The sequence below is a fragment of the Suricata suricatta genome, chromosome 3 (assembly GCF_006229205.1).
Source record: "Suricata suricatta isolate VVHF042 chromosome 3, meerkat_22Aug2017_6uvM2_HiC, whole genome shotgun sequence".
In the NCBI taxonomy this organism is placed as follows: domain Eukaryota; kingdom Metazoa; phylum Chordata; class Mammalia; order Carnivora; family Herpestidae; genus Suricata; species Suricata suricatta.
The window spans coordinates 6,971,968-6,987,171 of record NC_043702.1 but is presented as its reverse complement, the minus strand read 5'-3'; the positions used below and the strand labels follow the sequence as shown (position 1 = coordinate 6,987,171).

Genomic DNA, 15,204 nt, shown 5'->3' with positions numbered 1-15,204 from the left:
TCTGAAGTGGGGTCTAGGCTCTGAGCTGTCAGCACAGAGCCTGATGAGGGGCTTGAACCCACAAGCAGTGAGATCATGACCTGAGCCAAAGTCGGACACGCAACCGACTGAGCCACCCAGGCACCCCTAAAAATTTTTTTTTAATATTTATTCATCTTTGAGAGACAGAGAGAGACAGAGCGTGAGTAGGGGACAGGCAGAGAGAGAGGGAGACACAGAATCCAAAGCAGGCTCCAGGCTCCGAGCTGTCAGCACAGAGCCCAACATAGGGCTCGAACTCACGGACCATGACGTCATGACCTGAGCTGAAATCAGACGCTTAACTGACTGAGCCACCCAGATGTCCCTCCTTATTATCAATTTTATGATTGTCGTTGTCAGTATGTGTTCATGTAGCTGTTACTGACTCCGGAACACTTTCACATGTTCTCACTGAAGTGGACTTCAGCTCCACTTACCCTCAGATAGAAGGGGGTATAACCTCACTCTGTCATAGCGCTGGTAGTACACTGTCACCACATTGTTGTGTCTGCCAACGCATAAGACCCTGAGCATCTTAAACAGAGGAATCACCTCTCATGGGCGCCCGGAGCCAGACTAAGCCGAAGGCTTCATTTCTGTGTATCGTGGATCCTTGTAAGGAGGCACTTGCTCATGACAAGAGTCTCCCAGTGAGCCCCCGCCCCTGCCCCTTGAGGACATGCCAGGGGCCACTGAGCAGGGATACTCTGGGAAACTGGCTGAACTGGCCGGGGGGCCAGCTTACACAGGTGGCTTTCAAGTCCCTGCTTTGGGTTCTATTTGTGATTTAACTGGATGAAGCGCTTGTGATGTCCTCTCCATGGGGACATCCACGTGCACATGGATGTGCATTCACATGTTTTTGTGAGAATCCTGGGGCACCACTGAGCAAAGCCGGCCTGGCATGGCCAACCTTGGGGCTTGGCCTCCCTCTGCTTCCCCAGCTCTTCAAAACCTTCAGGCCTTCCCTTAGCCCCACTACATGAAAACTTTCAATGTAAAAAGATTTTTTTAATACTTTTTTATGGAAGACAAGATTCTTTAAAAATATATATATATATCAAATTGGTCCTAAATGCTTTGGCAGCATACACTACAGAACGTTCCAGATTTATGTTTTCTCTTTCATGGAATAAAAACTGCTGTGCCACTACCTCAAAAGTTCTGCAAGTTCACATTATGTAAATATATGTAATAAAATATTTACTTAGCGTTTCCACAAAAAAGGTCCAAAGGAGAGAATAAGAGAGCTTCTCGTTGCTGGTCTTAGAGGCTCTGCTGGGAATTCTGGGTGAAATTTAAGCCTCCGAAATATGTTTTGATTGGCCTCCTTCATGTTTTATCTCCTGTAATGAACTCTTTGTCAGTTTGTCAATTTTGACTAAGGACAGAAAGTTCATGTGTAGTAACAACACACAGACCGAACTTAAAATTATGGCTTCTCTCATGAGGTAGTAATGCTCTCTCTTCCTTTAGTCAATATTGACCTGGTAGGCCGTTAGATTATAATCCTGACTTCAAAAGAAGACACTTTATTTTACCTTCCCCAAGTGTTAGTTTTAGATACTTGTAATATCACAACTGGAAACTGAGCCGTCTGAGACTCTTGGCCACACTCGCTTAGGGTCAAGTTCCTCGATCATCGCGGGGCAGGTGTCCCCGCTCTCGGTGACCCAGCAGCACAGCTGTGCGGCTCTCAGAGCGAGGCGGCTGAACTCTGAGCCACACTGGTTTCTCCTTCCAGCCAGCCTCCCCTCTGTGGGAAGTAGGTCTATTATATTATCCCACAGCAGCCGGGATCTCTTAGCCGGACTTGGTTTTTCCCTCACGTGTTACTGCTACAGGCCTGGGCAGGAAGACCCAACGAATGCCTCAGAGCGGGGTGGTCCGGGAGTGTGAGGCAGATGAGGAATGGGGACTCAGATTCCGTTCTTCCCCTGAACCCCTTATTTCACCCATCCCATGCTGAAACAATGTTCCATTTTAAAAAGCTAAGGGAGGAAGGAACAGAAGGATAATAAATAGCTCCAAAATGTGCAGATCAGATGTGTGACACTTTTGGACTGATTGTCCAGGTGCCCAGAGGAGCAAGCGGTGATGTGTTCGGAAGCTCTCTGAGTCACCTCGGGCATCAGTCAGCGTTTTCCCTGAGTCATAACTGAAAGGGATCTGATTGACTCAGGAACTGCCAACTTCACAGGTAGACTAGTTTCAAGTTCAGCTGGATCCTGGAGTTCAAATGAGGTCATCGTGATTCTCCCTTCCTGTCCTAGACCTCTTGTTTTCTGCATTGGCATGGTTGGGTGGCAAAGATGTTTCCTTGGCAGCCGCAGACTTATGACGCGCCTCACTGTCTGGGGTCCCAGAGAGAGAGGTCCTTTTTCCTGAAGGTCCTCTGAACAGGGATGGGCACAGCAGAATTATATCATGCATATATTTAAATTTAAGCAAATTCGGGGCTCCTGGGTGCCTCAGTTAGTTGAGCATCCAAGTCTTGGTTTTGGCTCAGGTCAGGTTCTCATGGGTCATGAGATGAAGCCCTGCATTGGGCTCCGCAGTGAGTGTGGAGCCTGTTTAAGGTTCTCTCTCTCCTTTTGCCCCTCTCCCCCATCTCTCCCTCCCTCTCTTATTAATTAACTAATTAATGCAAATTCACCTTTGTGTTGATATCATCAGTGTGCCTCTGTCTGCCCGTGATGCACTCGTCACACTGTGTGCTTTACGTGTGTACTCTTTGTCCTCTCTGTCCATTTTCATGAGCATACGTGTGTGTATAATCACATGTGCTATCTATATGACTTATGGGATGTTCAAGGGTAAATCTTAAATTTGTAACCTAACTATCCCCTCAACCACGCTTTAGGTGTAATCCCACCAGCCTACACCATCTGACCATCTCTCTGGTAGAACTCGTAGGGAAGGCAGGGCCAGCTCTACCAGGAAGGGAAAGGGCAATTCTTAAAAGGGGAAAGAGTAGGTCTTTTACCAAAAGGGAAAAGACAACAGGCAAATAAGCCAATTATTGATTCGTTCACTCAACGAGTAGAGTGCCTGTGATTGGTCAGGCATCCTTCTAGGTGGTCACTGCACCTACGCCAGTGAACTTTACACAAAAGGTTCTGCTTTGCTGGGGCTCACACTGTAGGGAGAGAGGGAGGCAGCAAATAGGTCCAATAAAGACGTGCCCTGGTGTCCAGCAGAGATGAGTGCTCTGGTGGAAAGACCCTGGAAGTCATGTTCATCTATGGATAGGTGCTTTGATAGAGTAGGAAGAAGAAACAAAGAGCAGAGAATCTCTTCTTGTTCTAGGGTTCTCTTTCAATTGATCCTTATAAGGGAAGACGGGTTTTGATAGGCAGATCCGGTTGAGATGATCCCAGATGTAAGAAAAGACATGAGCCAAGCACACATCTCAGTGGGAAGAGGTCAGGTATGTTCTGGGACCAGAAAGAGGTTTCCCACAGCAGCTGCATAACAGAGATGTGAAGGGGGAGCTGGAAGGCCTGGTGAGGCAGGTTGGGGTGAGACCGAGTGAGGAGGTGGCTTACAGGCTAAGGAGTGGCGTCACCAGATCCGTGGCCGAGAAGATTCCAGGCAGCAGTGTGCAGGGCTAGTTGAGAAGGGGCAGAATCAAGGCAGGAAGGCCGGGTGCAGATCTCAGCGTAAAGGCTGTGGTCACAATGGACAGGAAGAGCAGAGACATCAGAGGCGGGGTCCGCAGGATTCGGGGACTCCCTTCCAGTGACCTGAAAGGCCTTGTTCTCCATCCCAAACGAGCCTTCTTTGGCAAAGACCAGAGGTCTCTCGAAATGGGAAACGTCTCGTGAAAATAGTTAATGTTGTTTCTTGGGGATACAAATCTTGCCATCTCACTATACAGGGAGGAAAGTAAGTGTGCAAATCACAGGGGCAGGAGGGGTGGGGCATGGCGATTGCCCAGCAGGACCAGAAACGGGGGCCCACACCTCACGGCCCTGCATTTGTGGGAAGGATTCCCAGGAAGGAGGGCTCGCGCCTTCATACCACGCTCATCAGCCGCCTTCTGTGTTTACAGGCAACTTCGAAGTGGGGGTCCACATCGCGGACGTCAGTTACTTTGTTCCCGAGGGATCCCCTCTGGATAAAGTGGCCGCTGAGAGGGCCACAAGTGTCTACTTGGTTCAGAAGGTAAGCAGCAGTGCCCAGTCCCTGGGTCGAAAGTCGTCCTGTTTAGTCTGCTTCCGTTGTTTGTTTCTCCTTTCTTTAAAAAAAAAAAAAAAATCATGAGGAACAGCCATCTTGTCTGAACATCTTTTCTCACATCCAGTGAGGTCTTAAAAAAAAATGGTTTTCTTTGGAAAAGTGCTTGCCTCTGCGGATGCGCGTTTTCCTTCCGTATTCAAGAAGAACCAAACGGAGGGGACACCAGGGCCGGACACAAGGACTCATCCGAGGTTCCAGGACAGCCCTGCCTCCCACGTAACTCAGACAGGTGCCCATGCTCAGAAGGAAACGAGGAAAAGTAACTCTTTGGACCTCTTGTTCCGAAGCAGGGCTCCCCAGACTCAGCCCACATGCGCCACAGTTTTTACGAAGTTGTGTTTTTTTTTTTAACCCAGTCACGTGCGTTCATTTCTGTAATGTCGACAGCATCGCCGACACAGTTGTCACACTAAGGCAGGAGAAAGGAATGCAAGTGCCTTTTGAGAAAGTTTCATCCCCTGACCTGCCCTTGACAAGAGAATCTGGAGTCTCAGAGATGGAAAAGCATTTCATCAAAGGAGATACACAGATGACAAATAAGCATGTGAAAAGAACCAAAATAACAGTGTGATGCCACCGGAAACAAAAACCGGGAACTATCCAGTGCCCATCAGCTCTAGGGTGAACAGGTAAACGTTGGTGTAGGACTCCAGGTTGGCAACCACAGAGAAACGTGGTGAGGGAAACCGGGCACAAGAGTACGCAGTGTGTGAGCCCATTTGCAAACAGTTCAAAGACGGGCAGAGTGAACAGAGTCAGGATAGTGGTTACCCTGGAGAAAAGAGGGCCCAGGTAGTGGGGGACTACAAGCGGCTCCTGGTCTGGGTGCTGATTACGTGGGCGTTCAGTTAGTGAAAACGCACAGACTTACATTTTCTGACTTGCGCACGTGTGTGTGTGTGTGTGTGTGTGTGTGTGTGTGTGTGTCATACTTAAATGAACGTGTTTTCATTTTGGAGCCTTTGTGGGGCTGCCTTTGCCTCCACTCCGGCTCCTTCTAGCGAAGGTATCCCGCCTACTCAGACCAAGGGGCAGCATGAAAGCCAGGGCCTTGCTCACAGCTTGGCCCTCCTGAGAACACAGCTCTGATATTGGTACGCTGTTTGCACTTAATATAACCTCTGGTTGGAGACATCCCATCCATGCCTCCTGCCTAAAAATGCAGTTGGCCAAATCTGGCCTTGGCCTGGCCCAAGGCCTCTTAGGGAAAGGGAGAGAAGCTTCCAGCATGCCTTATCTCTACAAAACTGTAATGTCAGGATGGAAAGAGAAACAGAAGCGGCAATCTTGCCGACTTACAGCCCACGTGAAGTGAATAATGCGAATTGTTTTTGCCACATAGAAAAGTTTAACTCTGTTCTTCAGATCCAAATATTTACGAATTCTAGCCACAATGAGAAGTTCTTCCTCCAAGCAGGTGGCTTTCTCTTATCTAGCTGTTGCATTCTCCTTTTATAACAAGGAATGATGTTTCCAAAACCAAAAATGGAAAAATAAAATGGGGTTAAATAACTAAGCACGTTTCCTTTCCTATCCTCTTTACTTTGGTGTTGGGATTGTCACAGTTCTAGGATTTCTCTTCGGGACTGCAGCACTGGGGCTCTGCTGCTGAGCTCTCGAAGTGGGGAGCTGGGTAGAGGAAGGGCCATGTGCCCCTGAGTGGCCGTGGGCCATGCCGCCCGGCTCAGCCCCCAGCTTGGCGGGAGTGGGCGGCGCCTGCCCACAACCTTGGACAGCAGCCATGCATTCTGATTCCTTTGAACCACGACTCTGACCTTTCTTCCTACTCATTTTTGTTTCTTGAAGAACTGTGTCCAGGAACCTTTCTACTGTTTTCACTTTACTTTGCCTATAAAGGTCTTCCTAAAATCTGGATGAGCTGCCTTCCCCTCCCCCCAGAGTCTCTGCTTTCTGATTTGGCAGAATCTCTCCCAACTGCATCAGATGAGGGACGGTGGGGGGGGGGGGTGCTGTGGGGGGGTGGCAATTTCCCATCTATAGGGAATGTGGCACCAATTTCTTTTCATTCAGTGCTACTGGCTCAGAAGTGACTGACACCAGAATTGCAGGCCAAGCTTGATTTGGGGGCTTATTCCATAGGTTAGGAATATACAGTAAAAAAGATATTGGGTCCAAATACCATCTTACTGTCTTTAAAATGAAATCCTTTTTGTTGGGATTTTTCTCCCAGTGTTAAATATTGGGTTACTCTCATTAACAACAGGGCATACTCAGAAGGGCAGATAAATTGAAATACTGTCCATTTAAGTCCCCTGAGAAGACCCCCTCTTTCTTTTGGACAAAAACTGGGCATCTATCCATTAGGGGGACAGCCGTCTAACTGACTTTAGGCCTGTCCATCTCAGAAGGACGTGACATCTACCCAGCAAATGTCTCCTGGCTGTCTTCCCTGAGAGGGAACTACAATGAAACTGTAAAACCTAAGGTGATTCTTTAAAATAAGTGAATTAGGTTTTAAAAGTAAAAGAAACCCTAAACAGTTGAAACTAAAGCTGAATTGTCTGCCCGTTGGCCGGAGCACTCATGTTATTTTAGGTGTGAAACAGCTCAAATGAAAGCTCGCCCATAAATCTCTACGCTGTTTTATTGGTGCTGCTTTATAATAGAGATCAAAGATTGGGGCTGGAAGCCTGTCTTAACGTGGAATCCAAAGACTTTTAAGATGTTCCTTTCTGACCCCAGCAGGTTGTCAGAGTGTTGATGCTTTGTTAATGTCAAACTGTGCGGGCGGCAAAGAGTCGATCAAATCCGGAGTTCGTGGAAGTGTCGATATGAAAAAGGAAACTCTGTCAACAGAGATGGCTGGCAGATAGCGAGTCCCTTTAGGCTGTTGCAGCGTGTGAGTAGGGGCGACCATACCTTCCTGCTGAAACCTCGAAGTCCTCAGAGAAGAGGAGAAAAACTCCCTAAGTTCCCAGGCTCCGACAGCCAATGGGCTCTCAAGGGTGTGAGGGAGTTTGGGAGGCCTCGGCTGGAAGGGGCAGAAGACCCCCTGCGGCCCCCTCCCTGCGGGGCCGCTGACATCTGGCCCCCTTGAGCCTCGGAAGCTGCCTGCCGCCGCTAGTCCCCCCTGCTCCTCTTTGCATGGATGATTGATTCTTCCCCTCTGTGGCCCTTTCCGTTGGTCACAGGGCTGTCCTGGCTAACCCGTTGCTGAACTTGGCCAGCCCGCCCGCTGTGGCTTTAGCAGATGTTTCTGCTCTCTGAGGCTAATAGGAGATTTTATAGTCTTGATGGTGCCCCCACCCAGCTGCCTTGGGCAGTGGCGTATTTACCCAAATGATCAGCTTCTCTCAAGGCTCCCAAGCCCCAGTCCAGAATGCTTAGAAAGTCAGTGTCCTGTCACCATGTCCCTTTTTTCCCGTGACCAGCTTTTAAACTCTGCCCTGATTCAACTTTAACGCCGGCCCAAAGCATGCTCATGGAGACTCAGCACCCTTAAGTCCCTCTCCCTTGCCAATGCCTCCAGTACTGCCAGTCTTCATCCAGTTCTTGTTTGTTGGGGCCCAGCTGTGTGCCAGGTGGCAGGTGTGTGAAGATGAGGGAGATGCGAGGCACCCGGGTGGCTCAGTCAGTGAAGCGTCCGACTTCAGCTCAGGACATGATCTCACATTCCATGAGTTCAAGCCCCGCAATGGGCTCTGTGCTGACAGCTCAGAGCCTGGAGCCTGCTTCAGATTCTGCGGCTCCCTCTCTCTCTTCCTTGCCCCTCTCCCACTCTCTGTCTCTCAAAAAAATGAATAAAATGTGAAAAAAAATTTTTTTAATGAGGGAAATGCGGGGCCTGCCCTGGGGAAGTCAGAGGAGGTGCGTGCACAGCAAGCACTTACAGGCCACCAGGCCACCCACAGTTAGGAAGTAACCCCACAGTGAGGAGCACCAGAGAGGACAGAGACGTCCTACCTGCCCGGGCTGGTGGTAGGAGAGGAGCGTCCATAAAACCAAGATGACTCACAACAAAATTGACTTTTGAGCAGTGTTTCAGATTTTGAGTCGAAAATTTCAAGGTAGACACCTGGATGGAGAGGGCATTCCACACAGTGGCTCAATAAGGACCAGTATGCAGGTTGGAAGTTCTGGAGCATAAATTTCAGGAGGGGCCAAAAGCCGAAGTTACAAAGAAAGGCCTGGGGTGGCAAGCTCTGGAGCGTGGACTTGACCTTGAGGGCAAGCAGGGAAGGGACATGGTCTCCTTTGCTTCGGGTAGAGAATTGCCATAGCCACCATGTGGTTGAAGAATGGTAGGGCCAGAGGGCGGACAGTTGTCATCAGTACCAGAGCCCTTTCCCTCGGCCGTGGCCCCTTGAGGCCTTGAATAACTGCCCCAAAGTAGATGGGGAGTTTTGCTCATTGATTTTAGGAGAATTTCACCCACATGCTGGTGTCTAGCTGGACTACAAGAGCAGCAGAGCAGTGGACGTCCTCGGCCTGGTGTGAACATGGGCATCCTGAGCGAGGATGCCCAGCCGTGTCCCCTCCCTGTGCAGGGATCTGTGTCCCACAGCGAAGGGTGGGGCCGGGCATTCGGGAAGTAGGCTTGCCCACGTTGTCTCTGCTTCTCCCTGGAAATAGAGGCCCTCTGCCAGCTTCTCACTGAGAGCTTTTGGCCACTGGTGACCCTTGGCCACTGGACACAGAGACAGGGTTCAGGCTTTACTGGAGACCTCTTTGCCCAGTTGCCGGTGTTTGGACCCTCCCCCATTAGCAGCACAAACATAAAATCAAACTGCCGAATTCATTTCATCACCTATTGGCGAGGTAAAGGCATGTTGTCCTCCTGCAAATGGGTTTGCAAATTATCATTGGGTAGAACAGAGTAAGAAGATGCAGAAGTGTGGAGGGTAGTAAGGAGACCTTACCCAGAATACCTTCCACTCCAGAACCCTGCTGCCGGTGTAGGAGACTGTTCTAATATAATCCACGAGAGATGAATGTGTCCACACTTGAACCAGTGGAAGACGGAGAGGAGAGAAGACGCATTTGAGAGAGATTTAGATGTAAAACCTACAGATTCTGGGAACTGATTGGTTGTAGCCAGGGTAGGAGAGTGGAGAAATCGTAAGATAACACTCAGTTGTGGTGTGTGTGTGTGTGTCTGTGTGTGTGGTTTTGTTGTTTGCTTGCTTGTTTAACTAGTAACAGGGTGCTGCCATTCTTACCAGTGACAGGAACTCCAGTCATAGCAGCAGGTGCAGGGAGGACAGTGCTGAGCTGCTTCTTCACGTGAAGTCTGAAGGGGCGTGGGACGTGCACACCAAGGAGTCCCAAGGGCGGCGTCACGAAGGGGTCCGGAGTTACCAGGAGGCGCGGGGCTGGATGAGACCCGTGTACCAGTGGGTGTGCAGCCCAGGACTGAGGGAGGTCCTGGGGGGCACATGCAGGGAGAGAAGGAAGCAGGGCGGAGGGCAGAGGGAGAGAGCACTGACATTAAGGAGCCAGGAAGGAGCAATACAGTGGGAGTCAGAGGGTCCACTAGCTCTGCGTTTAAAAAGACACACGTACCTATAACATACAACGTTTTACCTGACATGTGGTTGTTTACGCATCCGTGTGCAGAAAGAAGACAAAGTTCTGTAACATGTTGGCATCTTTTACCCTAAGACCCAGGGTCTCACAATTTTTACATCCTCATCTTTGGGTTTGTTACCGCCTAAAATTTCCACCATGACCATGTAAGTTTTGTAATTTAAAAATGTCATATTGAGTGGAGAAGCAAAAGGAAATGAAGATAGGAAGCCTCAACTATTTTGAGAACCTAAGTGACACGAAGGGGGACCTCCAGAGCGAGAGGCCCACACTGGGAATGGGAGATTGACCTGTATTTATGGTCTACGGGAAAGACAGAGCACAGAACACGTAGCTAATTGAGATGGGCTTTGGGGGGGGAGGGGGAGGGTCAGAGCCCACACAGGAGGCCAAGCCTTGCACAGCGAGGACACTTGTGAGCTCTCAGGGGACTGAGATGCACATGCAAAGCTGAGGGGGGTGTTGGGAGAAAGAGGCTGGAGGAAAGGGCTGGAAGGATGCATGGGAGGGGCTGAGTCTGATGGTCTCCGTTTTCTCTGTGCAGAAAAGTCGAAGTTTTCTGCTGAGAGTGAGGGAGAGGGCAGCTCGGTGGGAGATTTGAGGAGAGTTCAGAGAGTCTTGGAATGGAGTCTACAGGCCTGGAGGAAAGAGCCGGCCCCAGACACGGGAAAGGGGAAGAGCTGAGCGTAGCTTGTGATAACCGCCACACGGTCCGGCGACGGCCACTGCTCGGCCATGAGTTGCAAACACAGGAAAGGCGGATCGTAAGACTGGGGGGGCTGTAGAGTTGGGGCAGTGAAAGTGGGGAGGTTTAGGAACTTTGAGGGACTTCTCCATGGGGTCCGTACTTTGGAGTGAAGCTAATGAGGGCAAGGCAGACTCGACCGAGACGGTCAGGGGATGCATGAGTGGTCGCAAGATGCTAATGACGGCCAGCGGTTCCTCAACCCCCCCGAAGAGACCTTTCTTCTCTTTTCTACTTGTCCACTGTGCTCTGCACATGTCACCCTGCCTGGGAGGTTGTCCAGGTGCTGTGGCAGATGTTACGGAGCTGACGGGCGTGCGTGGACCACAGGCTCTTGTCCAGGCGGGGCTCCCCTGGGGTGACAGGACTTGGAGTTGAGGAGGCAGCTTGTTGAGGGTGGCTGCCTGTCTCTCCAGCCCTCCCCCCATGGGGACCCCTGCTGGGTGTCATGGGTCCTGGAGCACATTGCCAGTGACCCCGGCAGAAGTCAGGCCCGATTTATGAGAGGCCACAATGTGCCAAACCACGGATGTGATTGTAATATCTTCTTCATCTCTCCACCTTTGAAAGAGAAATAACTAACTATTTATAAAACTACATGGACATAAAGACTTTTCTCTGAACACCGTCTGAATTCTGCCCCAAGATCTGGTGAAAATTTCTTAAAAGGAATGCCCTTTAAAAAATGAAGATACTGACACTACCTGAAGATGGTTTCATGTTTAGCTTCTTCATGTTACAGTGTTGTCCTCTGTGTAAGAAAGATACAAAGCTGTGTTTATAACCTGGGCGGCCCCTGAGTGCGCCAGTAGGTTTTAGGAGAAAAGAGTCAGAACTATTTATCTTCTACTTAAAATACTAGCTGTCTATAAAATTCCTGTGTAAGCGTGTTTAAATAGAAGTCCATCATGGATTTCATAAAATGGTTAATGTGAGGGACGCCTGGGTGGCTCAATCTTTTAAGTGTCCAACATCAGCTCAGGTTATGATCTCACTGTCGTGGGTTTGAGCCCCGTGTCGGGCTCTATGCTGACAGCTCAGTCTGGAGCCTGTCTTCGGATTCTGTGTCTCCCTCTCTCTCTGACCCTATCCTGCTCATGCTGTCTCTCTCTCAAAAATAAAATAAAATATTTTTTTTTAAAAAGAGGGGGCACTTGGTTGGCTCAGTCGGTTGAGCGACTGACTGACTTTGGCTCAAGTCATGATCTCATGGCTTGTGGGTTCAAGCCCCACATCAGGCTCTGTGCTGACAGCTCAGAACCTGGAGCCTCTTTAGATTCTGTATCTCCCTCTCTCTATGCCCCCCCCCCAGTCTCTTAAAAATAAATAAAAATGTTTAAAAAATTAAAAAGAAAAGTGGTTAATGTGATGCAATGAACAGTAAACACAGGCAGAATACCTGATTCATCCCCTGGGCAGGAGTCAGTCATTTGCAGACAAGGTGCCTGCTGTGTGTCAGGTGTCAGATAGAGACACGGGCACAAGAGCTGGTCCCTGTTCCGGAAGATTCCAGGGGGTAGTGGAAGTAATCAGGATGTGTGAAGAGCTGTGGGAGTGTCTAGCTAGAGAGAGGGGGGTGGGGAGCAGGCCTGGCAGGGGAAGGCTGTGCGGTGAGTGACTCCACCGAAGGGGAAGGCCTAGCCGGTGACCGAAGGACCTGGAAGACCGTGGGATGGCCGGTGAGCGGGCTTGTGTTGAGCATCGGCGATACTGTTTCGCCAGTAAAACTGAGGCTCCGAGTTCTACCAGTTCGCCCACCACGTCGGCACAGGAGGTGATGGGCCCGGGATTAGACTTCAAGTCCGAGGGGCTTCGAGTTCTTTACTCTTTTTCCTGCGTCTTGCTGCCGATGAGTATGGATTTTACTCTATTGTTTACTGATCTTTAGATTTTTTTTTTAATGCTAAAGGCCTTTTTTGCAAATAAATCTTAACCCTAAACTCTAATATGTAAGAACAGACCAGGCCGTATTTCATGAGCTTAAATTTCTTTCATATTCAAATGTGTAAGACTTACGAGATCAACTCAAGAAAGCAGTGGCTTTTTCTTTTTTAAAAAAAATTTTTTTAATGTTTTATTTATTTTTGATACAGAGAGAGACAGAGCATGAGAGGGGGAGGGGCAGAGAGAGAAGGAGACACAGAACCGAAATCAGGCTCCAGGCTCTGAGCTAGCTGTCAGCACAGAGCCTGACGCGGGGCTCAAACCCACGAACATATCTGACCTGAGCTGAAGTCAGAGGCTTAACCAACTGAGCCACCCAGGTGCCCAGCAGTGGCTTTTTCTTAAATAAGCTTTTATTGTGGAATAATTCTGGACTTAACAGAAAGTTACAAAGACAGTACAAAGAGGTCGCAGTGTTGACATCTTGTATTACCTTAGGACATTCGTCATAACTAACAAGCTGATATCGGGAAATTACTATTCACCAAAATCCACACTTTATTGGATTTCACCAGCTTTTCCACTGATGTCTTCTTTCAGGTTCAGTCCAGGACGCCACACTGCATGTAATTGCAGTGCCTTTCTTTGGACAAACACTAAAACACAAAGTCAGGAATTGCATTACATTCTCATACGCTCAGCTTTGTGATTCAAAATAAGATAGCACCTTGAGCACTTGAAGGAAACACCGCTACACGTAAAGAGGTGTTGAGCCCTGGACTGCGGGCGTGCTGGGTGAGCAGCCTCCCACCAGAATACAAGCGGCACAACCATCAGTACTGCCGGGCAGAGAAGAATCCCAGAAAGCACACCCGACAGACTTGCTTCAGTCTCTCTTAGCTCAGGCCGTCATACAGTGTACTCTAGACCGGGCGGCTGGAACAACAGGCATCTCTGTGTTCACAGCTCCGGGGAGCAGAGGTCCTAGGTGAAGGTCCCGACCAGTGCGGTTCTTAGAGAGGACTCTCTTCCTGGCCTGTGGATGGCTGTGTCCTCACAGGGCCTTTCTTCTGTGTCCGTGGAGGGTAGAAGAGGAGAGTTACCTCTCTCTATCGGATCAGAGCCGCACCCTCATGACTTCATTTAACCTTAATTCCCGCCTCGAGCCCCTACCTCCGAGCCCCTAACCCCAGTGCAGGGACATTGAGGACTAGGGCTTGCCCATCGGGATTTGGAGGCATGGGGGGGGAGGATCATAATCCAAACACTGAAATGATGGGACATCTTTACGATCTCGTCCCAAGACAGAGTGGCTTTGGGATCCATTTTGCACTTTAGGTGCAAAATGTATTATTTTGTAAAACACTTGATATCAGCAAGACGATGTTAAATATAAAGATTGGATTTTAATACCCATTAAATAAGTTAAAGAAAATGTAGTGTCCTCTGAACAGATGGTATAAAAGCAACATCAAGAAAAAAAACATCAAAAATGACTGTCTTAAAAAAGCTCTTACCCACAGTTTTCAGGTGGTCATTAAATTTTTATACAGGTCTTTTTAAAAAATGCCACATCCTTCAGAATAATGCCAAGCAATGCCATACAGTTATTAATTGTTTGTCACTGGTGCGGGCCATGCATTCTGGAATTTACTTTTCCATACCAGAGGTTCTTTACCGTACTGAAACCGGGTACAGGTACTGTCCCTTCACAGAGTAAGAAACCGCGGGGATTTGTTTTGCTTTTGCTGACAAAGAAACTCACCCAGATGACTGCACCTCGACTCGTACATAGTTACGTCTCGCGCCTCCTCCTCCCCGTTACGTACCGCAGGCTTGCTGCGTCACCCGTCACCCGTGCGGTGCGGCGCGGTGCTGGGTGCTGCCCGCGTGTGGGAAAGGGGCTCCTGCTGTGGCCGGTTTAGTTTGGGAGGGGAGTGCATGACAATCAGGAAAAGCGTGGAGGAAAGAATAGATTTAAAGGGAGTAGAGAGCAAGTCTGAAATGTCTTCAAGAGACCCAGGCAGAGATACTGTCTTTACCTTTGGAAACTCTGAGAAAACAAGTAGCACTCTGGGATAGCTGTGAAGTCATCATTTTAAGTAAGTTGAAAAGATTTATTTTTTTTTAATTTTTTTAAATTTTTTAATGTTTTTATTTATTTTTGAGACAGATAGAGACAGAGCATGAGCGGGGGAGGGGTAGCAAGAGAGGGAGACACAGAATCAGAAGCAGGTTCCAGGCTCTGAGCTGTCAGTACAGAGCCTGATGCGAAGCTTGAACCCACGACCATGAGATCATGACCTGAGCCAAAGTTGGATGCTTAACCGACTGAGCCACCCAGGCGCCCCAAAAAGAATTATTTTTAATTAAAGGAGGTATAATACTGCATCAGTTTATTATGGACTAGAAAGGTCAATTAAGGGAAGAAATAATTTGGGCTTTAAAAACTGCAAAATGAGTGACTAGTTAATCACAGTGTTCTCCTAGGAAACCTAGGATATTTTGTTGATTTTTGTGATATTTTGTTGGAGTATCCTGTTAATATTCCAACGTGAGATTTGGTGAGCTGTGATATTTTCAATCACTAAAGCATCGATTCTGCCATTTTATTTTGATGAAACCCCATCATGAGTTTACAGTACTCAGCCCTTGGGCTCTTTTATTTTTCCCAGATTTCTCGGCAAATCATTGATAAATATAATCGCATATTTTCAAAGCACCCAATACGATGATGTGGACACGTGTACTTGTGAAATGACTGC

The 15,204-nt window shown here is 48.7% G+C and overlaps 1 protein-coding gene across 1 annotated transcript in view; it reads left to right on the top strand.

Moving 5' to 3' along the window:
- DIS3L2 (DIS3 like 3'-5' exoribonuclease 2) overlaps positions 1 to 15,204 on the top strand; it is a 328,420-nt gene that overhangs the window by 218,523 nt on the left and 94,693 nt on the right. The window contains exons 11-12 of the mRNA XM_029932868.1: positions 4,076 to 4,188; positions 4,993 to 5,099. Coding sequence (XP_029788728.1) covers positions 4,076 to 4,188; positions 4,993 to 5,099 — 220 coding nt within the window. The remainder of the gene's footprint in view (positions 1 to 4,075; positions 4,189 to 4,992; positions 5,100 to 15,204) is intronic.